Below are 25,960 nucleotides of genomic sequence, written 5' to 3'. Positions count from 1 at the left end.
AATTCTGTCAAGACTGAACCGAAAACAGCTCTACAAGGAAGCCTACCGTCAATCAAATGGCTTAACAGGTGGTGGCGCGGTCAAAAGCCATTAAATTTTCCTTTCACTTTTCGCTGTTAACGAAGTTTTTAATAAACAATACGATAAAATTTACGAAAAAACTTCCAAAGGCACAAAAAACGTTGTTCGAAGGCTTCAAATTGTCACCATCCAACTGCTCTAATAGTTCAATCATTCACTTCTGTGTAAAAAAAGAGTTAAAACTTGTGCAAAATGTAGAAGCAGGATATTTTAAAAGGCGTGGTAAAACAGTTAAGCAATACTCTCTTCGTTGGAGAGCATTGGATCATCCAGGAAGATTCTGTTTCAGTCAGTAAAAGGCAAAAACCAAACGGCAATGGCTCAAAAGCATTTCGGTTGAAAATCTAGATTTGAATCCATACAGGACTACAGTTTATTGTCAGAGTTGGAGAATATGGCCTCTCCATAGTCCACAGAAATTGGGAAAGTTTCGAAAAATCTTTCATTCGAGCAGCCAATGTCCAAATCGTTTGAAAGCTTGTGTGCAGCTTACGAGGATACAAATTTGTACATCGTGTATTTAAATAAAAGTTACTTTACAAATGGCTTTTAGTTTCAATTTCACAACGGTTTTAACTTGTAACAGAACTTATGGTAGGAATAACTATAACAATCCACCCACAATGAACCAAATACTAGATCCTTGTGAACTAAACATTTATATTGTTTTACTGATAGTCCTTCGTTGGATATATGCATATATCTAAATCCAAGTGCTTTCATTGAATTAAACAAGACAAGCAGCACTTGTTCACACTTCCGGAGAGCGCCAGCGAAGTGCTTGTTATTAACACAATAAGCGCAATTTCTACTATTAATAAAATAGCTAACAAATGCTATATGGAAACTATTTCCAGGCAGTTATGGGTCCAACTGTTCCCATTGTATGCTTCAAATTGTTTGTGGTGGAGAAAAATTAGTTTCTTTTGGCTATTTGCAATATTTAAATTCACCGCCACGTAAATGATTTTTAAAAATAATAAGTGTTATTTAAAAGAAATGCAAATATTGAATTGTTTTCATTGTGAACAATGCTTTGTTAAGAAAATTAAATTATTTTATTATTAATTAACATTTCCAAAATATTTTTCATTTCCTTTTTCACGCCGTATCCGGTGTAAGCACTTGTCAAATGATGGAAATACAAAACGGTTGGTAGCAATGTCACTTTGACACTAGCGCTTGAATGCTGCCTCCAATTAGACAGTTTGCTTTTATTGTTGGTGTGTGACAAGCCGTGCGAGTATCTGCATCTCGCCGATACTGTGGAAATTTTTTTGAATATACTAAACCAAGTCAAAGCGCACATCTCGGTAATTGTTTTTCTTCTGGTTTCAGCCATTTTGTACCTTTACAAAATTCAACCAATATTGTATATAGTGAAATAAAGAAAAGTGAAACGTGTAAAGCATTTACAAAAACAAGGTATGTTAAATACTGAATCAGCGCAAATAAAAACGATTGTGAGTTTAATATTGTAAAACTTGTGAAATAATGAAAAATCGGTGGACGCATGTACGGTGAGAAAGTCGAAACGCTGGAAGGGAAGGTCGGTCGGTGCGTTTTAAAAGGCAGACAAGCATTACGGGTACGTGTATGATTCATTGAACGTATTCGAAAACGGTTAGCTAAGTTGGCCGCTTGCCTGTCTGCCTGCCTGCTGCCCTTGTTTTTAGGTCTATCGGTCGACGGTGTAATAATACCTAATTGGTTAGTTGGTTGATTTAAAATGTCTAACAAAATAGACAACAATATGCTGGCTATATACACCACAAAAACCTATTCAAGGTTTCGTTTTCAATATATTATATATGTATGTACATATGTACTATATATGAATATGTGTTAGTAAGTGATAGCATTAAACATATGTATAATTTTTAGCGCAAGACTTTTTTTAGAGATGAACTGTACTAACCAAACATACTATCCACTTTGAAATCGAGCTAATTGAATTAAGAATTTAATTTCTTTTAATAACAGAAAAAAAGAGTTGAAATAAGATCACCATAAACGCTTAGCACATAGTATTCAATAAGAAAAACAAACAAAATACTCTCGTTGAAATTTCATCGGCAGCTGGTATTGCTGTTGTGGTTATATGGTGATTACCACATAGTCAATAGGTATGTGCCGCTCAGATACAAATGTTGTATATTTCATATACATATGTGTATGCATGCTTGTTATCTATGTACGTAACTGTATACATGTGCTAGCGCACACGTTCGGGCGGAACTGCGTACTTTGCAGAGACGGCGACGCGTTTGGTTAGGTAATTAATGAAGAGCGACGCGACTGCGACGCAGCAGTGGTCAAGTGGCTCATGGTGCAGGCATGCGGTGAGACACTAATGTACCTCATAAAATAATAAACTATGTAGATGTATGTACATATATATGTGCATATTCACATACATACACATTATATATATGTAAAATTCCAGACCGAAACCACTAAAAGGCATAATGTTTTGTTTTAACAAGAATGAGCACCAACGCCAGTAGTAGAAGTAGATTAGCTGGCACTAAGTTATCTGTCGACGCACGCTGGATAAATCATCATCGCTATATTAAATCTACTGTTCAGATTGAGTTGTCGACGCCTGACTTGTTGTTCGGCAGAGAGATGAAAGCAAACGTGAATTTGACAGCGTAAAATGATTTATGTGGAATGTAAACAAAAGCATTTTTTATTGGCAAAGTTTTCATAACGAAAAAGTGTATGTAAATGCGTGAAAAGCACTGTGTGGGCTTTTAAGAGCAAAATTTGCGCCAAATTTATTCATAAACATTTATAAATGTGGACGTGTGTGCGTTTGTAAGTGCAAATGTTATCAGTGTTATATTTTCTGAATTTAAAAATCTTTTTTTTTTTTTTTAATTTAATTATTTAAATAATATAAACAAATATTTAGTTAAATAGCAACGCTCATGCAGATAAATATTGTTTTAGAAATAAATACAGTTATTAAGCAAATGCGAAATTTTAGCACGTCATAGACTTCATACTAATTGCGTTCTAATTAGAACAAAACAAATGAAAAGAATAAATGATTTTCCCGTGACGTAAATTTTTAACTTCCGCTGAGTTTACAATTAAAATTATAAATCCACAGTGAAGAAAACGATTGAGCCAAAGTTTATTACGTTACTAAATATGTGTTTTTCATATTAATTTGCACTCATGATATTGCATTAATTTTAATTTCAAATAAATTTATAATCGCAATATTTACACACCTCGACTTAAAGTAAACTTAACGCCGAAAGTTCTAAATTTTATGTAAATATAAATATTATTATGCACATGTCAGACTAAAAGCAAATTTTAAATTTAAATTAATTATAGTTAATTAATGTAAATTATTGAAATGTTATATAAATGGCATTCAGATGTACTAAATGGAATCAGCTGCTTCTCATTTCGTTGGAAAAAATTTGTTTACCTGAACCGGATCTATTAAATAATCCCTACTTTTTTGAGATATCGATCTAATACTTTCCAGCCCTTTTTTGACCCGAAATAGCTTCGTATTTCTCGGACATACCGATATCAGACTACTATAGCTTGTTGCTGCCATACAAACTGACCGATCCAAAACAAGTTCTTCTATGGAAAACTTTTTTATTTGACCAGGTATCTGCATGAAATTTCGCACGTGCTATTTTTCAGGGCAACGGTGTAATCTCCCAACAAATTGTTCAGATCGAATCACCAGCGCATATAGCTGTTATACAAACTGATCGATTAAAATCAAGTTTTTGTATAAAATGTGGCATTATAGCTTCGTTAGTGCCGAAGTTGACCACATTTCTACATCAATTTAAAAAAACCTTGTAGATTTCTCTATTTTAATTTTACTTTACTAGCGATCCTCAAATTTATTTCACCAGAATTTCAACTGATAGATTCAAAACACCGCGATATAATTAACTTTCAAAAAAAGTTTGCTTTATCATCAATTTTCTTGCTGAGCTTTAATTAAATGATTTTTTTTTTTTTTATTTTAAAAATTAACTCACGTGCAAAACATTTATATATGTACATAGTATGTACAAAATCTGAACACGCAGCCCGCCTAACGCTAATGTGGAAGATTTTCAAACTATTTTCTGCAAACTCATTTGATTACGAGTAAACAGGAAAACTAAAATTTTTTATTTGTGTTGTATTTGTTAGGAAAAATATTTGTTTTTGTCAGATTAGCTGATCTCTGAAAAGAAGCGTTTTATTTACATACGAAGAATACATACGAAGAATGTTCATTTATATATGTATGTATGTATGTATAGCTGTTTATTTGGTTATCTAAAATTCATATTTTTTGATTAATAAAAAAGATTAGAATGTATGATGTGAAAAGCAACAATAAGCTTCTTAGAATATAGGGTTAGTGAACTGATAATTCTTTTTACCGGTTAGAAGTAACTAATTTATCGGTTATAACTGCATTATGAAAATTTTAACACTAATAAATTTAAACCTGGTCATTTAAATAGTTATTGGTAATCAATGGATCTAAGCAAAAATCTAATCTAAGGAAATTTAGGTCTATAGTTTTGGTATGACCTTTGACTCTTGATAAAATTTGTCTTTCTACATAGGGTTTCGTCGTTTGTGGCAGAATATATCATGGAGAATAAACATATGTCTTAAACATATCGCATATATGTACATGCATACATATATTACATAAAACTGAATATCATTGAAAATCTGTCGCGCCAAACATTTTCTCTCTGTTTTAAACTTTCTCAAAAACTATCTTTACATCTGTTGATCACAACTTTGAACTTGGTGCATAACTCTATAATAAAACTGTTAATTTTTTCCACATTCTTATGTACTTAATTAAATAACCTGATTGTTTGTAAACTTTCTTCCATTCTACTACGCTTCGTTACACACAAAAGCACACGCGTGCATTTAAATAAGTTTCAATTAATCTTCATAGTGTTAGCAAATCTTTACATTTCCGCATATTTGCGCTTTACTCTGGATCATTTACAAATACAAATATGGTCCGTTTTTTGTAAATAAATAAGCTAATAAATACGCAAATTATACATAAAGTGCTGACGCTCTTCTAATGAATCGAGAGATGAGTAATTTTATTAGCATTGAATATTTTTCTCAGAGCAGTATGTGTGTGTACAAAAGTTTGATTATTTGTATATATAGTATGTAAGTAAATTATATCTACTTTTTAGAAACGTTTTTTTTTTTCGCCATAACAAACATTTAATTTCGAGGCTTACGTTTTCTAGAACAAGCTATACTATATTTCAAATCTTTAGTTTGGAAAATTAATAAAAAAATGTAATCGCTTTTACATGTACATTTTTGGACAAGAGAACAGAGCTCAAGGACAGCAAGCAGAAATGAAGAATCGAGGACAGATATTTTTATAAATAAAAAAACTAAAAGTAGGGGGTTTTGCTTCTAGAAAAGCTCCCTTCTAATTCCAAGAATCCGACTTACATATGTAGTAATGTACCCTCACACTTTCGGATACTTCAATCATAAGTTTTGAAATGTTCAATTGAGAAATTTTAATAGAATATATTATCATTTACAACCTTTTACTTTTTCTTTATTTGGACAAAACGTTTGAATCTTCATAGAATGTGTTTAAAATATCCTAGTTAAGAGTATTCGAACAGAATAGTCTTCTTAATTAAACTCTAAAGTTATTTTAAGTAATGTGCCCATCCGGGCAGACAGAGTCTGGAAAAGCTTCTAGTAAAGCAATGTTTTCTCAGTCTAACTAATATTTGTGGTAAAAAATAATATATGCTAAATATATCTCATATATTGTACGAGATATCTACTGCAAAGTAAAGGGATATTTGTATAACTAACAAGGACATTTAAACAATAACCCGATTTTTCTACTTATTTAGAAGTTTATTGGTCAATATTGCCACAATGGAATCCCAGCCGGTGGAAGCAACCGAAGTTTGACACCTTTTTGGAAATTTCATCGATGACTTGATTAAATTTTACCAAATTTAATAGGTTTATCCGGAAGTAATAGGCCTAAGTCGATTTAAAAAAATGTATTGAACCAATTGTTACAATTCCTTAAAAACTTTAAAAATATGCTTCTTCTGCGTCGATACAGTGCTGCCAGCGCGATTTCCAAGCATTGAGGACGTCACGGAAGGCACTCTGCGGTGTGGCCTAGAGAGCCGAGGTGCATGCTGCTTGGATCCCCTCTGACGTCTGAAAGCAACGAAACAAAAAAGGTCAGCCTGTCTCCTGTAATTACGGGTCACTTTCACACATGTTCAAATATTCTTGTCACACTTTCGCTGCAATTTCTGGTCGTCAGTTCAAATACTCCGTCACAATGTCATGAACCACATTTTTTGATACATTTAACATCTGGGCAATTAAACAAATACTTACTTGACGACCTGAGTTCAAAACTTTACACACGATGGCACACGAGCCATTTTGTTGGAGTTTGTCGAAGTCGCAGGTCTCGTAGCACTGTCTTCATCAGCGACCTCTTTCCAGCCCTCCAAAAAGGCCTGGTGCCACCGAAACACACCACTTCTTGCTGAAGCAACATCTGGGTAAGCCTGCTTGATCATATCAAACGTCTCTGTCGCAGATTTACCGAGTTTTACATATAATTTCATCGCGTACCTCTGCTCTAGAGGGCGCTGCATTTCCGGCTAGCATCACTCACAGAAACACGTCGCGCGAAAATGTTTTCCCTGACTCTCCAGCTGATCGGAGACAACTGACCAGCTCGTTCGTTAACTCTACGCAATCCAGTCGGTACGCGCATGCTCCGAAATACAGCCGCGGCGGAAGAAAATCAGTCCTACTACTTTCCAAACAAACACTGGACTGACGAACAGACAGAGATTGAAAAATCTTACGTTAAGTTTACCTTAAAGAAGAAAACGTTGGAGACCTCATTCAATATTTATGTAAATGGTCAGCGTTATGAGCTGTTAGACTTAGTCATGTCCGTCCAATTAGTCCTTCAGTGTTTGAGATATCGATGTAAAATTCTTCACACGTCCTTTTCTCCCCAGGTAGCTGCTAATTTGTGGGAACCGCCGATATTGGGCCACTGCAGTATATAGCTGGCATACAAACTGTACAATGGGAATCTAGTCCTTGTATGGAAAACTTTTTCATTTGACTAGATATTTTCATGCAGTTTGGCTTGGTTTATTGTCTAGGACAATAACACAATCTTCGAAGAAATCGTTCAGATCGAATAACGGTAGCATACAATTCCCATGCAAACTGAACGTTCAAAACCAAGTTCTCATGAGGAAAAAGTCAGTGCAAACGAAGTTTTTTTTCTCATTATTTTCATGTTTTTAATTGTTTTTATCAATATCATACGATTTTGTTAAAAAAAACAAACTTTTCTTTTAAATTATTTTGCAAACTAAATCAAAATGTGCATTAACCGAACAATTTGTTGAGCTAAGTAGTCATATATCAGAAGTTTGTGTGTGTGTGACTTACATATGTATGCATATTACTAAGTTGTGTGCAGAGTGCGCGACGCGTGCTTTTGGCACTCACATTTTCATTGAATTATAAACAAATCGACAAGCCGGATTCATGGCATTGTCGTTGGCACTTGAAATGCGAAATTGATAAGCGTTTTATAAATGTTTGCGTGATTACAAAGTGCCACACAAACACACATACACAACTTTAGTACATTTATTATAAATAGGCGTTTAGTAAGTAGTGAGCAAAATCGCACCTGCCAACGAATGGAGTAAGTGAAGAAGTTAGAAAATATTTAACATAAATTATAACTTCGACGTCAGTTGGTCGTTTGGTGCATGAAAATCTTTTAGTATTGGCAAATAGTACTAAAAATAAAAATTCTCGCATATTATGCAAAATAAACAACAACAAAGCTGAGCCATCCATCAGCGCAAAAATGAAGCGTACCGTACATTTTTAGACGGTACCATTTGCGACAGCAGCAACAACAACAAAAGTAATTGCGCTCGCATATACATATGTATGTATGTAAATATGTATGAGTACAAACAAAAGTGTATAAAACAAACATATTTATATTTGTATGTGTGTTGGTATGTGTGACTTTAATAGTTAGCGTGCCCAAACGAATACGAATGGGCGCGTTAAATTCAAAAGCAAATTTTGAGTTTGCTTGTGGGCGCCCCGGCTTGTACCCGCACTACTACATTCCTTTGATTTTTTTTAATATATTTGGTAATACATTTTTTATATACATTTAGAATTATTATATACGATGTGAAAATCATATATTCGTGGGAAGACATCTACGTTTTACGCCATCATGCAGATTTAAGAAAATATGGCTAGCGGTAGTTTGTCGCAGTCAGACTTAAGATTTTGCCTTCCTACGTTGTCAGCTGTAAAATTGTTAAGATATTAAATTTTTCATAGAGCTACCTAAGTGGGCGTTGGAAGCTTTATAAGCTTAGCTAAATTTCCTTCGGACATATTTCTAGGCTACTGAGACTCTGACTAGAGTACTTCAATCAGTTTATCAGCAGAAAATATAAATATATCGCATCTTTAACCTTATGAGTTTCCAATATTACCTGGCCTTAATTAAATTTGGAATAGACTTCCCTAGTTGACCTCACATATCAGTTAGTTTCCTATAGCAGTATATATAGTAGCTTTATAAGCGTCGGAGTCTAGCTGGTGAAGAGAGCGTACTGTTTTTGAATGTTTAATGATAGTTGGGTCGACAAAACCGGACCCGTCCCAGATTTTTATGCTGTCAAGTATTTTCAACTCCGCAACATGACTTAACATTTTTGAAGAACGTTTTCTGCCGTTACATCAACGACAGTCAGGCTTAATGTTAAGTGCCACTTGAGCCTTCAGCGCTTTACCATTAATTAATATAGGGTAGTTCGCTCGCTTCCGTTCTGGAAATTTCGATGTGACAGATTTACCTCGCTCTGAACAACCTATCGTTGAAAAAGCCAATGAAGTTATGGATAAGATTGACCAGGACCGTCACATAAGCTGCCATGACATCGCTAAGGAGCTTAACATCCATCATCAAACGGGTTTGAACCATTTAAAAAAATTCTGGCTCGATGTTTGGGGTATTGTCTGTCAAAAATTTAATGCACCAAATTAATATATTGGATAATTGCTGAAACGAAATGAAATCGAACCATTTCTGAATCCAATGGTAACAGGAGACCAAAAGTCGATCAAATTCAGCAATAATGTGCGAAAAAGATCATGGTCCAAGCGTGTTGAAGCTGAACAAATGGTTGCAAAGCCTGGATCGACACCTCGAAAGGTTATGCTGAGTGTTTGGTGGGATTGGAAAGCAATCGTCCACTATGAGCTGATCCACCCTGGTCGAGCGATTGATTCTATATTCTACTGTCAACAACTGATGAGATTGAAGCCAGCAATCGAAAAAAACGGCCAGAACTCATCAACAGAAAGGACTTCGTCTTCCATTGGAACAACGTCAGACCACACACACATCTTTGATGACTCGACAAAAATTGGTAGAGCTTGGTTGGGAAGTATTGATGCATCCACCTGATCTTGCACCGTCGGGCTACCATTTGTTTCGGTCAATGCAGAACTCCCTTAATGAAGTAAAGATGACTTCAAGAGAAGTTTTTCGCCGAGAAACTAGAAGAGCTTTACACTGAGGGAATAATGACAAAAAGTGGTTGACCAAAGGGTACATATTTAGTTCACTAAAGTTGATTATAAATATTAAAAAAAAAAAAATAGTTGAAGTTTGATTAGAAATACGAAACAACTTTTTCGGTTACCCTATATTATAACTATGACATAAGTTATACGTTGACATTGAATGTAATCGTCTTTTAGTAGCTCCAGAACTTCGTTCGCAGTCAGGTTGCAGATCTATATGCAAACTGACACCACCGCTCTGATTTTCTAACATAACTGGGGAGTTCAGAAAATCTAATTCCAACCGTTTGGACTCAGAAAGGTTCGATCTTTCGAATTGAGTCCATAAAGCTAATCTTTGGAACTAGTCCATCAGTTTGTGAAATATTAGTCTGAAATCTTGCACCAGTCTTTCTTCACCTAATACGATTTATATTTGGTGGAACGTTCGATATCAGTTCACTATAGCATATATGTAAATGTCCTACAAACTGACCGATCAAAATAAAGTTCTTGTAAGAAAAGATTGTTGTCTCACAAGATATCCTCACGAAATTTGGAATGGACCACTATAACATGTAGCTGCCGTACAAACTGACCAATCAAAATGAAGATAATTTTTATACCTTGGGTGTAGGTTTGCCAGGAATTTTGTGCCTCCAGAATGATACGTTCGAGACCCTATAAAAGATATACATATATAAATAATGAGTGTGATGAATTGAGTCGTTTTAGCCCTTTAGTCTTTTTCTCCACATTTGTCGGAACCGTTGATATTGGACCACTAACGCATTTGACGAGATACATATCTTCATGAATTTTTTCATAGATTATTTTCTAAGGCAATGATGCTATCTCCGCAGAAATTATTTCAATCGGATTACTATAGCATACAGAACGAGTCATCAAATTTTTGTAAGCAACCTTTTTGTATGTGATACCTTCGGTGCAAACGAAGTTAACGTTTTTTCTTGTCATAAATGTGATGTGTATTATAAGTTCGGTGTGACCGAAGTTTGCGATTATTCTTGTTTATATTTTACAAAGTTGTCACATACAACCTAAAAATTTTAAGTTGTCAAGTATCAAAAATATATGCGTTCAGTGAAAGCGAAAGCTGCCAAATTTTGTTGACTTTGCATGACCGCACGTCAGATGTCAAAAAGTCTTTTAAATGCCTCATGGATCAACGGCTTATGCCTCGACAACGACCTTTCAATCTGTTTCTACCTTTATCACAAGTTGCACGAATGAGCAAAACTGACGTCGTTTCCGCATGCTGTCTGACAGCTGACAAACATTAAATACCAAACATAGATACGTGCTTCTTAAAAAGGGAATATTCACCACCATGTAATGCCACGAATCGACCACAATGCGGGGTTATTGGCGTCCGTGCGCACAGATATTGGCTAAAGCATTACATTATCACGGATTGGTGGCGTTATCAGCTGTCACGATATGACAGAATCACCAAACTCGGCGATATGCACATAATTATAAAATATTATATAATAAGCAAACATGGTTATATGTATGTATGTATGTGTGCGCACATGTGACCGCTATTGTGTGCGTTTTTTGTTAGCATTTCTCCACTTGTTGCGGTTGAGTTCTAAATTTCTTTGCTGTTGTTTATTTTGCGACAAACGACAAAAATCACAACACACACACACACATACGCACAGACTGGTCTTAAACGGTACGTTGCCAAACAGGTTAGCAAAAACAAGTTGTCGCATTTCACGTTTGTCTGTATATTTTCTTGTCATATTTATCAGTCGACGTTTAGTGTTAATATGTATGTTTGTGTGTGTGTGTGTGTATGTTTAGAAGTGACATTAGCTAGCTAACGAGCCCACCGGCACTCTCGGGCGGTTAATTAAAATTTTAAATGGTTACGTACGTGTGTATATGTCTGTAAATATTTAAACTTAAATAGTTGTCTATATATACAATAGTAAGAATATGTACCGTCTGATCAAAATTAAACCGGACTGATAAAAATAATTAGATTTTAACGCATTTCCACACAAATCTTTATACCCGTCTGCATAATCTGCTATATCCGAGCCAATGCTATCATTACTTATCAAATTTTCCATGCACTTGGCTTAAGTCTCGACTGTGGCGAGTCAGTGGCTTCGACAAATTTTGATTTTTTCGGTTACGACTAATTTTGTAGCGTCGTGGTGAATGCACAATTTCGACGTCTTATTCATAAACCCACCAGTAATAATGCGCTTGCTGACTGTAGCTATCTTTTCAAAATAGTCTGATCGTTTGGTACGAGTATTACATTGGCACACTTCATACCCACAATATGAACCAAAATGTCTTGAGTCAATCCATAAGAGATGTTGAGATCCTTTGGTATCTTTATGAAGCCAGCACGATGATTTTCAAGCACAGGTTTTTAAATTATTGATGCTGTCGTCATTAACAGAGGTGGATGGACGACACTCATGAGACTAGTCTTCGATGGCTTCCCGACCTTGACTGAATGCTTTGTACTACTCAAATACTTGTGTTCGCGATAAAATAGACACCCAAAATACCTTTGAAACATTTTTAACGATTCCGTAGCCGTGTTTTGTTTGGAAACAAATTTCAAGCAAAATTGTTGTTTAATTTTCTTTTTCCTTTCTTTCTAATTGACATAAGCAGTTCAAACTTCACATAGCAGAACAAATGCTGTACCAATCTACAGAAAAATTTTTATCGATTCGGTTTGAGCACGCAGTTTTCAATGACCAGTCCGGGTCAAATTTGATCAGATGGTATATTGGAATATTCAAGCTCAAATTGTTATTATCTTTACGTATGTTTGTATATATATACATATCTCACTCAGTAGCCGATTTTCAGGACTATAATAAATGTTTTTATTAAAATATGTGAATATTTTTTTATATTCCGAGTCAATTTTGAACAGATGGTATATTATTATGTTCGTACTCAAATAGTTTTAGACAGTATATATGTATATATTTGCTTGAATATATTATGAAAATGCAAATCTATATTTAAACGCTTCTCATGAAAATATAAGCTTAATTTAATTAACCACAAATGCCACAAGAATGACGTCACGCATTGTAAAATATTTGCACAAAAATGCAAATACTATATATCAAACTCAACTTCCATTTGACGGACGGAGCCACTGAACCGCATTTCGTGTTATTTTTCACTTTTCGCTTTCGCATTGCTGAAATTTACAAATTTGCCTTGGCACAACAACACAAGAGTCGACTTTTAAGACCTTATATGACTAGGTAAAAATCGAGTTTACTTTTTTAGAACTTTTTCCGGCGCTTTGTGCTTAATTGTCAATGTGGTCTTTTTGCGCAGGCGTCTAAAATTTGCATTGCGCATTAGTAGGCGCTGCGTTTGGAAAGTTCAACAATGTTGTTGCAATCGGTATTAGTTGCAACAGCGCCGCAACAGTAGATATAAGCGAACTGGACACATATTATACATACATATCTACATATGTGCTGTATGTATATGCATACATGTACCTTTGCTTCCCCATATGCTTTCCAATGCAGCGCTCATGACATGCGCTGGCGCTGGCGCTTTAAACGCGGCTGCTTGTTTGAAATTATTCCGATCGTTAAGGCTTGAAAAAAATTTCCACCGTTTTATTGCAAAAATAAGTGTTGCACAATTTCTTTCGAATAATTGTGCGAAACAATTGCAGGCATTCAATAAGACAATTGAAATCGCATAATTTGCTTATAGAACTGTACTTTGTGCATGCATGATAAATACAGTTATACATAAATAGGTACATGTATGTCCAAAGGTACAAATGAACTCAATTGAATTTATGGATTAAGTCGGATGCATCGCAAAAACCGGCGGGCAGCATAAATAACTGGACCAATACCAACTAGTTCATAACTATTTATACATATAAAAAGGTTAAGGGATGTCGCGCTTCGGCAGTGGTAGCAATGATGACCGATATGTTTTATCTAGCGATTCACGTTTATTTCGCATTCTCAACGGAACCAAATTAAATTTAATGTTTCCTCCAACTCCAATTTTTTATATTCAAGAAATATGTAGCAATAAAATCTTAACTATATAAATATATCAAAATATATTAACAGTTCAATATAACCTCAAAATTTGCCTGTTAAGTAAAATAAGAATTGATTTGGTCAGATTATGGCTCAAATGATCTCCTATGTTACAGGGCAAAAAATAGTAAAACTTTTGTTCATAATTTTAAAACTCTTAAACCCCTCAAGTAATCCCCTTGCCACAATACTCTAGTGCAAAATATTTTTTCCAATTTCCGAAAAAGTTGTCAAAGTCAAATTTCGGAATAGCCTTCACTGCGCGTAGAGATTCACGTTTAATATCTTCAATTGATTCAAAACAGTTTCCCCGAAGCGGTCGTTTGAGTTTATTGAATAGCCAGAAGTCACACGGACCTAAATCAGATGAAGACTGTGGTTCCGGCGCTATATTCGTTGAAAAATTGAGGAAAACTCACAAAGAAAGAAAAGAACGCAGTATGCGTAGGCAAAAACTAAGATTTCTCGGCCCATATTTACGGCCACGTTTCACGAATAGCTGCGCCTAAACGACACACAACACTCAAATAATATAGTACAGAATTAAAAAAGTATTCCTTGTTGGGAGTTTGGACGTTCGGAAGGAATTCGGGGTGCATCACCAAACTAAATACTAAACTCATCGCCAGTAATAGTACATTTCATGACATCCTGCTGATCCGAAAGCATTGTTTCACAGGCGTCAACGCGAGGAAAAAATTTAGGGATTTTGGAAACAAATCGCTTTTACTTTTCTCAGGACCTATATATTGGTTTTAACTATTTTTCCGATATTCCAACAATGCCATTAAGATCTCTGACTGTTAATCGTCGAAAATCAAGCATCAATTAATTTATTCTATTGACGTGTTGATCATCAGTTGATGTTGATAGCTATTCCGGACATGGTTCGGCATCAACGCGTTATCGACCCCCTTTGAGAATTTTTTACAACAAGCAAGTGTTTTTGCTCGCGACAAAAAATTATCACCGAAGGTTTCGTCCAACATTCAGAACGTTTCGGCACCATAAATTTGATGACGCACCCAAAATTTAATGGAACTTCTTGGTTGAATAATTTCACTCATCCTGAAAATCGTCAAATGCACTTTATGTGTTTCAGAAGGACAAGCGTGTACTAAACACTAATGATTATTTTGAAGTGGCCTTTGGCACAGATGTCACTGACAGTCCCTAACAGTACCAACTTAGAAAAAAAAATATGAGGACGAATGGGTTTTCGCGCAAAATGTGAATGAAAAAGTCTTACTATTTTTTGCCCTTAGATAAAGTGAAAAAACACCAATTTTTGTTAATGCACCGTTCAATTTTATACAGAATAACCGTTTTAGCTAAACTTAACCTATCTTTTTGATTGTTAATTTAAAATCGCAAAAACGCCAGCTTGTTTGGAAAGTCATTAGTTCGTACGATTATGCATACTACCATGTATTGCATACTACATATGTTTGTATGTATATCCATGGAGCTTCATGTGAAATGAATTCATTTGTTAAGTCTTTTAATTACGTATGAATTAATTGTATTTATGTGTGTAGATATGTACATAAATTAATTTATTTATATTGAATGCATGATGATTCCGCGGAAAACTGAATTGCTGGAAAGTTAATATCAAAATGGATTTACCGAAAATTTCCATTTCAAAACCTGTCTATCTGAATCACTTGAACATGCAACGTTGAAGCACGTGTGACTTAATTGTGGTTATTGTTGGATATTGAGTAGGTCTTGTGGTCTGCACTGACCCATATGTTCTTTAAATAAATATATGTCAGGTAGGTCAGTCACCTTTTCTTTTGCAAAAATATATTATTATTCATGTTTTAATCAAATAAGAAAACAAGAGTCAAATATGTACTCTCTTTCCGACTCAAATTGTCTACTAAATCCTAAGCTCAAAAGGAAAATATCAAAGGAGTATGTATGACATAACTAACCCATATAGGGGCGATTCAATTTAATTTAAGTATATAATATATAAGTATGTATTATTTTTCGGTAGATTATTCACCCTTAAGCCCTCCATGAGTAATTTAACGTTTTCAGATTACGTTAAGCTTCGGATATTATTTCTCACTCTTTTTACAAAGAGGAATATCGGTTACTAGACGCCAACAGATCAACATCTTTCAGCTCTTATTATAGCGAAAGGTTCGGGCTTGTTATTTTTAGTGAACCCTTTACTTTCTATTACTGAATATAGAGAAAATTTCAACAATTGTCTTGTGTTCATATTAGTACAGAATTAAAAAAGTTTGCCCTGAGTGAAAGAGACAGAAAAGCCATTAAGAGTCAAATTTTGCATTCTGGAGAAATCTTGCCAACCGACTTCAAAAACACAGTTTCGAGAAAAACGCGTTTAAAGACGGCGCACTTAGCCTAGCTAGCCTCGAGTGCAGAAGTTCTCAAGGCTGTATATACGAAACTACTACGCGGATCAACTTGAAAATTTCGACAATAATCTAGAGATCTTGAAGAATTTAATAAGGCACTGAAAAAATGATTTTCTGAAACCCGTAAACCCTTAATGGCCAAGCCAATAGCAACGGCCAGAAAGGTTTTGCTATATGCTTGATGGAATTCGCAAAGAATCATCGATTATGAGCGTCTCTCATACGGCCAAACTCTTGATTCACACCTGTACTGTTAACAATTGGACCGTCTAAAGCAAGCCCGGAATCGCACAGAAGCGGCCAAGCTTGGCCAATATGGTAGGATTTGTATTCCTTCAGCACAACACAGCCCACCGGAACGTTTTTATGCATCCACGTTATAGTCCAGAGCTGGCACACATTGTTTACTACCTATAGCCGTCTATGGCGACTGATTTTCATAGTGACAAGTTCGTATCAAGAGAAGCTTGAAAATGTCACCTAACCCAGGATTTTATAATAGGAAAGAGTGACATTTTAGAATTGCTTTAAGAATGGCAATAAACTGTCGAACAAACGGTGTATATTTGACCTAAATCGGATCATTGTAGTTATGCTCGATGAAACCTTTAATTTAATTCAAAATTAATGGATTTTTACTATTTACTGTACTTTATTGTCAGGATCAAATTTGACCCGGACTGGTCAATTTAAACTTCACACGCACATAAACAAAGTGGTATCAATCTAGAAAATAAATGTTTGTCTATTCACTTAATTTCGAATCATGTTTGTCCTCGAGTGTATGTGAACCCGGGTCTCTTCGATATACCCATCTCGCTTTGAAACGATTTATTCATATCCTAATATAGCTTGTGATTTTATTACTTGAGTAGGTTGAAACTCATTACTCATCAACGCCTCTACAACCTAACTAAAGCAATTAGAAATGAGTTATAGGATATAAATTATGCGATAATACGCCAATTTATCATTAAATATTGATTGGCGTAAAGTGAAAATAAATATTGATAAGCATATAAACGACGATAAAATCGGATACTTTCAAGTGTTATCTGCTCTGAACCACCCACGAAATGATGAGTGTTTCCGATGAGAACATCAACATGCAAAAGTGAGCGTCACTTACCGCCGATTACTCAAACATTTCGAACACATTAAATTTGTATTAGTGCCATATTAGTTCCACTTCTACATTCCTCTACACTAAGTATGCGTATTGTCTAATCAGACCCATTAATTTCAGTTCGCCACAATTTTGCAGTGACTCAAAGAAGACATGTTCAAAATTAATACGAAAGCGGATACTAACGCCGCACAGAGGCAAGCGAAGACTACACCGCTCGTCGACGACTACGAGATCTCGAACAAAGTGCTGGGCCTAGGGATCAACGGCAAGGTGGTGCAGTGCGCCAATCGCAAAACCAAACAAAAGTATGCACTCAAAGTGCTGCTGGACAATCCGAAGGCTAGGCGCGAAGTGGACTTGCATTGGCGTGCGAGCGGTTGTCGGCATATTGTCAACATAATCGACGTATACGAGAACACATATGGCGGCAACAAATGTCTGCTCGTCGTGATGGAGTGGTGAGTTGTTGTTTTTATTAAATCTTTGCATTATTTTCATAAAATATTTACTTGATTTTGTAATTTTTGCTTATTCCAGCATGGAGGGTGGTGAACTGTTTCAGCGCATACAAGACAACGCCGATGGCAATTTTTCGGAGCGTGGTAAGTGCTGGAGTTCACATTATCTTATCACTGTTTAATTGTATTGTCTTTCATTCTGTTTGCTCAGAGGCCGCACAGATCATGCATGAAATCTGCATTGCCGTACATTACCTACACAGTCGAGATATTGCGCATCGTGACTTAAAGCCAGAGAATCTGCTGTATACCAGCAATGATAAGGATGCCATATTGAAATTGACAGATTTCGGTTTCGCAAAGGAGACGTTTGTAAAGGACACATTACAAACTCCCTGCTATACGCCATATTATGTTGGTGAGTCTCTAATCGTGTATAAATACTTATGATAACGGTCCAAAATTTTATCAAAAGCTGAGTTGTCGGGTATGTTTGTTAATAAAGGACTGGATCGAATTTTGAATATCGGGTGCTTATTCTTTTTTCTAAATTTGTGACAATTTTTGACGTATCTGTGGAGCGAATAATCACTGGCCATTCAACGAGGCAGAAGAACGTGAAATTAGGGGTGTCAATGTTCTAAGAACCGCCTGAATCTGGAGTCGTGCAAGATTCAACATTACCAAAAGCTCAAAATAAGCCGGGCGTTCAAAGCTGGTTAAGGAATGCCAAACCTTATTATCAGTGGCATCGAATACTTTGTGATAAGACTAGTATACATATATGCAAGACCACAGCAGAATCAATGAATCAAGGTAACTGAAAAGCTGACTGGTGGGCAAGGAGAGCCATCCTACCATCGCTATCGGTAAAATGGAAACAGTTCGGTTTGCCTCCTCGTGCATTCTACTTCAGAAGATTCTTTTGATCCAAGGTCGAACGAAGAGATCCCGTGAGCTCTTTGCCCTCAGCCCCTTCTAGTTATGGGCAATCCCAAAGGTGCCAGTGGCGAGCGCATTTTCTCATTTACGTAACATACGAATTTACGCTCGGCTCGGCTTTGAACGTCCACATCCACCGTCCACGTCCACGCTCTTAGGATGGGAATCTTACCGGCAGTCAGCTACAGAAGCTGTACGGATGAAGACAAAGTAGAAATGTCTCGTCCCACTTTTGCAAACTCAAGCATTCGAGAGCTGCAACTTTCAAATACCTCATTAAGATAGATTAATGAAAAGCGTAAGCAAATTTATATTGGCCCCCACACGCTTTGCCAACTTATAAGATCGGATACACAAGTTGTATTAAGTCTATTCTAAACTTTTCGATTCTTTTATGTTCTCTGCATGAAAAAGAGAAGTGAGAAAGCCCTTTACTTTCAGATGTTACATATTCCCCTAGTTCTTTCACTAGTTCCCTTTGTAATTAAAGTAATTAAAGAGGTTAAACAAAGAAGGGAGGAATACGCCGCCCCTCGGACTTTTTGTTAACTTATTCGGTGTTGATTTTCGTTAGCAGAATGGAGAATTCCACTAACTAATCTATTGCCTCACCACTTGCAGCTCCCGAGGTGCTTGGCCCCGAGAAATACGACAAAAGCTGTGACATCTGGTCGCTGGGTGTCATCATGTATATACTGCTATGCGGTTTTCCACCATTCTACAGCAACAACGGTCTGGCCATTTCACCCGGCATGAAGAAGCGCATACGCACCGGTCAATATGACTTTCCCAATCCCGAATGGGCCAACGTTAGTCAAGCAGCCAAGGACTTAATCAAGGGTATGCTCAATGTTGACCCCACCAAACGTTTGACAATCGAGCAAGTGATCAGAAATAAATGGATCGCACAATATACACAAGTGCCACAGACACCGCTCTGCACGGGGCGCATGCTCAAGGAGGGTGAGGAAACATGGCCGGAGGTGCAAGAGGAAATGACGCGTTCATTGGCTACAATGCGCGTCGACTACGATCAGGTGAGCGAAAAAGTAAATTCAAATTATATGCGAGTAAGTAATTCAATGAATTTACTATATTTTTGTATTTCTTTAGATGCATGTGAAAGCGCTGGACAAATCCAACAATGCATTGCTGACGAAACGGCGAAAAAAGTTAGAGGAAGAATTGGCGGCACAGAAGAAAAAGTAAATAGTTTTCAGCGCGTTAAAAACATTAAAAGGTAAAATCATTGTTCATTGATTATTTTTTCAACTAAAACATTTTTGTAATTGAGGCAATTTCATTTCATTTCACCATCTGATCAAATTTGACCCGGACTAGCCCATAAAGCCTTCCGCGTGTAGAGTACTTGTGCTCGTATAGACACAGCAGCCTATTTTATTGGTGTCAATATAAAAATTTGCATTAGAAACCGTGAAAATGCATTTTTTTTGTCAATCCGGGTCAAATTTGATAAAAATTTAATTACAAATTTTAATGCAATTTTTTTTTGTTAGTCCAGGCCAAATTTGATCAGATTTCAAATCTAGATTTTAATGCAATCTTTTTTTTTGCCAGTCCGGGTCAAATTTGATCAGATTTTAAATCTAGACGTCAAGTTAATTTAGCTTTGACAAATGCAATATTTTTGTTTAAAAATTAAAAAATAAGGTTTAGGCATAAAAAATACTCAAGGGCCCGTATTTGTATTATTTTTTTTTTTTTTTTGTCTGAAAGTATGATCAATGTCAATGTCTACAAATCTCCCAAATGGTTTTTCTTAATAAATTATTATTTATAATATTAAAAATTTATGTTTTTGAAAATTTGTAATAGCATTTTAACAACGAGTTCTTTCTTTCTTTTTCCCCAGTGAGTTGTCGCAGATTTATCAATAATCAAACATACATACGTATATACATATATGTTGAATTAAGATGTGAAAGGAAAGTATAATTGTAAGTGCAAGGATTGATGCAGCAAAGCAAATTACATGCTTATATATGTACATACATACACACTTAGTGGAGCAGGCGAAAGCATAAATACGTAGATGGTAAATGGACTCGAGGCGTGTGCGGAGCTCGTTTGTATCTACAAGCGATACACAGCAGCTCTCGAAGATTTCGGTTAATTTTTGTTTTTTAAATTGATAAATGCAGCAATTTTGCTGTTGTTTTTGTGTTATTTTTACATGAATACAATAACTAGTATTTACCAATAAGTGCATAAATAAACATGTATGTATGTATATAGCATACATACATACATATATGTAAAACACGTAAGTGCTCTTTTTCCTTTACTGTGTAAAAGCTTAGTTTTGTAGATTAGAATATGCGCGTTGATTGCTTATAGCAAACGCTAATTAATTGATTACTTCACTTAAATATACATACATATATAAATACTTGAATACATACAAACATATGTAGGTATTGACGTATACATTTGTAGTTTATTAAAATACGCTAAATGTAAAACGGTTGCGTGAGGTAAAAGTGATTTTTGTGACAAAAAATACATTTATACATACATATAATATTTGTGTATGTAATTAAAAACAAAATAAAAACATATTGATAAATCAGTTATCAAGCATTTTGTCAGAAGTTTTTAATGTCTTAAATTGTTTGCTTTGCATTTGTTTTTGAAGTTTTTAATAATTAAAATCTGCTTACTCAAGAAGACTTTGTGTGGACCGAAAATAAACTGCTTTATTGCAACGAAAAACCTAAAAAATTGTCAACGACAAATAGTAAAAAATTTACAGCAAACACACATGCATACATATATGTATATGTATACATATGCATGTAGTTAGACTTCTTCTATAGCTATATAAACTATATATGACATTCATACTATATGCACAATAGGTTTCGCGTTTATATTAGGGTGTACGATATTCTCCAAGTGGATTGTTTTTTACAAACGCTTTATTTTCAATTTAAACCGCGCCTAAATCATATGTACTATAGAAAGATTTTAGATAAATGTAGGCAAGTAAGTCAACTAATTTGAAAAAGTGATAATCTAATGTAAAATTTTCCGCTCTATAAAAAATGATTTTTCATAAAAACTTTGCCTTAAAAGTTATACGCAGTTAAAATACTAAATCAAATCGCCTGAGCATTCATACAAGTGATCTGCTTACACAACATTCTGTGTTGCTCATACGGCATGGTGTACTATATGAATACAGTACCTTTGGCGCATAACTTTCAACTGCGTATAACTTTTAAAGCAATGTTTTGATGTACAAAAATAGTACAGCTTTTATGTAGAGCGGCAATTTTTGTATTAAAATATCCTTTTTTTTTAATTTGTGTTTACTTACTTTGGAGATAAAACATTTATTGCAAAGGACCAAATCAAAATATCCCCGTAAAATAAATAGGAAAAAAATCTAGATTTAAAAATGTACATATGTATGTAAGTAAAATGATTTAAGCTTAAATTGAAAATAATGCGCTTGTTTACGTTGGGTCCTTATTTTAAGGACAAAAACCGAAATTTCTCGAGACATTTGCAAAAAAATGAAATTGGAAAATAACGGATACCCTGATATGTACGTACTTATAGCCCAAAAATGCTGGTATTGTAATTTCTTCGCGGTTGTACATAAACTAAATGAAATTGTATTGTTAACTGAAAATTGTGTTACTTCATTGAAAATATATGCAATTATTAACTTATTACGAAAATAAAACATAAATACTAAAATTGTTGAGATAAAACATTTAAAGCCAATATTTATAATTATTGGTTAAATATATTATTAGTGTATGCAGATGTATTAAAAAAGATTAATAAAGTATTGACTTAATTTTTGTAATTACTTCGTTTCAAACAAACAATTTTTACTAGCTAGCGATCTTCGTTGGTTTGAGAGAGGCAACAAGGTTTGGAAGTAATTCTCATGAACTGCAAGAAGCAGAGTTCGCCTACAGTTTTATTAAAAAAAAAAACGGTACTAATTATTCGAAAATATTCGAAATGTCAAAAGTAAGTATAATACCCTTCAGAGTTGCATTTCTTATAGCATAAAAGGGCATAAAAGTATCTTTATTTTGATTTGAAACGGTCAGTTTGTATGGCAGAGGTGTATAGTAGTGATCCAATCTCAACAATATATTCAGAGATTGTAGACTTGCCTTGGAAAATAATTTATACCAAATATTGTGATGATATTTTATTCAATAAAAATATTTTTCATACAAAACCTTCGTGCTGATCACTCAGTTTGTATGGCATATATGTATATGCTATAATTAGCCCATATATACGACTTAGGGAGAAAGAAATAGTTAAGGCTTTCCTACTTTTCTCAGCACAACTCGTATTGTTTTTATTGGCCTACAAATATATGAGCCATTATTTTGAGTTATTAACACTTGTTTGCGCAATCATATGCGCCTTTTACTATCTTCCAAATAACCAAAATAAAACAAAAATCGAAATTTTTGGACAATATATGTATATTTATTCTGTTTAATAAATGGTATATAATTGTTTTCTTTTAGTAACGATAAATTTGGATTAATTCGTTATCCAAATTTCAGCCTTATCTCAGTGTATAAAACATTTCATATAAATGTATATGTGTGAAAAGTTATAATAAACTCAAAAAAATTATAGAAATATCAAACTTTTTAAAAAGAATTTAGCGTTTTTTTGAATTCTTTGCTTTTTTGTTCCTTCTCGTCACGTTGCAGGGGTATGAGTAATTTCCGATGGTAGGTACAATTGTTGCCGATTTCACTACGACTGTTTTTGTTGTTGGCTCTTTAGGTACACAAACACTTTTCTTTGGTGCAAGCAAAGTTTTACTTTTATCGGTATTAATTTGCTTTTTATCTTTAGCGATTTTGTTTTTTCCACTTGTCTCACTCTTTTCTAAAATTCTTTCATTTATTATGGCTGCATGTGGTTTTAGCTTCCAGCGCATTTCTGCTTCTAGATGCAGATGAGCTGGATCACCACTGAACATTTCGAGGCTTAACTCCATATTGTTGAGATCACAATCGTTGCCAACTGAACACATTTCTATGCCACCATAATAAAGTTCACCGGCTTTGGCATAAACAGGTTTGTCGAAGAAAAATACCGTCTGCATCCAATGTGTACGCCATACAGAAGGATCCGTGCTCAAGCCCATTGGTGTATGGGACTTCGAAAAGTATACATGGAAATAGGTCACGATGCCATCCATGTTTCCACTACGTTGCATTTCTAACATATATTTACAACGGAATTTCAAGTCTTTCTTTGTGGCGGTGTACATGTTGAGATACTTTACGCCAAATTGTGTGCTCATCAGCTGTTTGTAGAATAATATAAAAATATTTAGTTGATTTATCGCATAATTAAGTACATAAAAAGTAACACACCTGCTTCGGCTTGACCAGTTGAAAACAGGGTTCGGATAATGCAAAATTACGCACACATTTCATATTTACACCATAGACATCGTTCCACCATTCTACACGTTCATTCTTGTGCTTGGTGTTCTCTATTGCAGCCATAAATAATTTGGCCACATCGGGTAATATAATACCATTTTCCTTATTTAACCATTTGTCTCGAGCATAAATTACCATATCACAAGCCGCTTGGAATAACATTGAATAACCCAACCAATTACAAATTATGATATCAACTTCGTCAACTGGTAGTACAATATCCTCCATCGATCCTTTGATCACATGAATAATGTCAGCATAACCATTATCGCTTACAATTTGTTCTGTATAGTCTACTACATTTGACGAATCCACTGCATATACATGTGCTGCACCAGCCTTGGCAGCAAACAACGAAAGAATACCCACTCCACAACCTATGTCCAAAACCTTCCGTCCACGAAACAAGTGTTTGTTATGCATTATCGCCGCTTGAAAGAAATTTATGCAGCAAAAATCTTTCAAATGCTCAGCAATTACTTCTACGTGTGCGTTTGTATCTCTTTGAAAATCACGAGAAGTCATGGTGTACACCGATTTTGATGGCTGTTGGTTGATTTTTGGTGAACGGCATGTCTGTTGTTTTTTCATAGTCTTCGGCTGAGGTTTTTGTGGCGAGATCAGTGGAAGTGACGTGCGGGCTGTGCCTCGTCTAGTCATTGTAAAAAAATTTAATCTGTTTTTAATAAGCAAATGTGTATACACAAATACGATGGCTCTGTTTTAACGGAACAACGCAAATTTTGGCGCAGAAAAGAAACAGTTTATTTAAAATTTGTTTTGGCATGGAAAACTCAAATGTCAAACAAAATAAGCTGCCACTTAATGCCTCTAATGCAATCAGCTGTTGAAGTACTGAGCTCCATTATCGATGATGTGTAAGAATTAAACAAAAATCCTTTCTTCACATGATCGAATAATCATATTTACAGATAATTTTTTCAAAAGCGAAACTTACTTTCAATTTTTAGTGGTTATGGTAGTATTCTAAAACAAATAGGCACATCGCAATGGCTTTATTGGAATGACTGTAACGAATTAAAATATCTGAATAGTAAAAAGGTTCGTATTATCAACATTTTCATGTGTCGGTCAGTGTAATCGAATATATCGAAATATTATCGATATTGCTAATCAACAGATGCAAATCATTCCCTTGCTGGGTATACTGTAGTAGACGGGATATCAGGATCCAATTATGTAAGGTTGTTTTACTTTGAGACGTGTATATGATGGTTTTTATAAAAGATATCCAATTATCACATAAAAAACACATTTCATTGGTTGAAATCATAGGCAGGAAGTAAAAGTTATTTCATAATTTTTAACTAAAAAAATCTTTGTGAAGGAAATTATAATTAAACTTGATTTTTTGCTCACTCCCCCACAACTTTTATTTTTTTTGAAAAATTATTTTTTGATCTATCGACACAATCTTATATGTATGATACACATTTGCACATGATTGAATGATGGTCGTAAATAAAAGCTATATTCCGATAAAGCATTTCAAAATCATACAGATTTTCCATACATAACACAAAAAATAAAATTCTCTATAATTTTCTGGTTCTCAAATGCATGTTCATATTTATTTATTAAGAATATTTTTACGTCTACGAAAAATATGAAAGCAAATAAACAATACAAAAACTTAAAAATATTGATTAAAATCTTTTAGCTGATAAATAGTACGTTTCATTTTAAAATATACATACTATTTCATATATGAATTCGA

The 25,960-nt window shown here is 34.7% G+C and overlaps 2 protein-coding genes across 7 annotated transcripts; one reads left to right on the top strand and one right to left on the bottom strand.

Annotated features, from left to right (window-relative positions):
• Positions 1–1,301: 1,301 nt before the first annotated feature.
• LOC108976022 (MAP kinase-activated protein kinase 2) lies at positions 1,302–21,370 on the top strand. 6 transcript variants are annotated; one of them, XM_018944915.1, is made up of 7 exons: positions 1,302–1,506; positions 17,493–17,815; positions 17,895–17,959; positions 18,027–18,233; positions 19,379–19,806; positions 19,871–19,997; positions 20,631–21,370. In XM_018944915.1, exons 2-6 carry the CDS (start codon positions 17,508–17,510, stop codon positions 19,964–19,966), a joined length of 1,104 nt encoding a protein of 367 aa, XP_018800460.1. In that variant the 5' UTR covers positions 1,302–1,506; positions 17,493–17,507; the 3' UTR covers positions 19,967–19,997; positions 20,631–21,370. The 6 variants fall into 6 exon arrangements, with proteins under 6 accessions (XP_018800460.1, XP_018800459.1, XP_018800464.1 ...); XM_018944914.1 differs by having other exon boundaries at positions 17,475–17,815; XM_018944919.1 differs by having other exon boundaries at positions 17,475–17,815; positions 19,379–19,794; positions 20,631–21,369.
• A 1,846-nt stretch (positions 21,371–23,216) lies between these two features.
• Positions 23,217–25,037, bottom strand: LOC108975993 (protein arginine N-methyltransferase 1-like). Its single transcript, XM_018944862.1, has 2 exons — positions 24,151–25,037; positions 23,217–24,080 (listed from the first exon to the last, which is right to left on the bottom strand). Exons 1-2 carry the CDS (start codon positions 24,880–24,882, stop codon positions 23,424–23,426), a joined length of 1,389 nt encoding a protein of 462 aa, XP_018800407.1. The 5' UTR covers positions 24,883–25,037; the 3' UTR covers positions 23,217–23,423.
• Positions 25,038–25,960: the final 923 nt, after the last annotated feature.

Source organism: Bactrocera latifrons, unplaced genomic scaffold (assembly GCF_001853355.1).
Source record: "Bactrocera latifrons isolate USDA-ARS-PBARC rearing strain unplaced genomic scaffold, ASM185335v1 scaffold_71, whole genome shotgun sequence".
In the NCBI taxonomy this organism is placed as follows: domain Eukaryota; kingdom Metazoa; phylum Arthropoda; class Insecta; order Diptera; family Tephritidae; genus Bactrocera; species Bactrocera latifrons.
Note: the sequence above shows the minus strand (reverse complement) of the source record. Positions and strands in the feature narration are given on the sequence as shown.

Excerpts from the sequence above, each read along its gene's own strand:
- LOC108975993 (XM_018944862.1), bottom strand. The coding sequence starts at position 24,882 with ATGACTAGACGAGGCACAGCCCGCACGTCACTTCCACTGATCTCGCCA. Across the intron at positions 24,081-24,150 it reads AACTGGTCAAGCCGAAGCAG|CTGATGAGCACACAATTTGG; the intron begins GTGTGTTACTTT and ends TTCTACAAACAG.
- LOC108976022 (XM_018944915.1), top strand. The coding sequence starts at position 17,508 with ATGTTCAAAATTAATACGAAAGCGGATACTAACGCCGCACAGAGGCAA. Across the intron at positions 17,960-18,026 it reads TGGCAATTTTTCGGAGCGTG|AGGCCGCACAGATCATGCAT; the intron begins GTAAGTGCTGGA and ends CTGTTTGCTCAG. Across the intron at positions 19,807-19,870 it reads ACGATCAGGTGAGCGAAAAA|ATGCATGTGAAAGCGCTGGA; the intron begins GTAAATTCAAAT and ends GTATTTCTTTAG.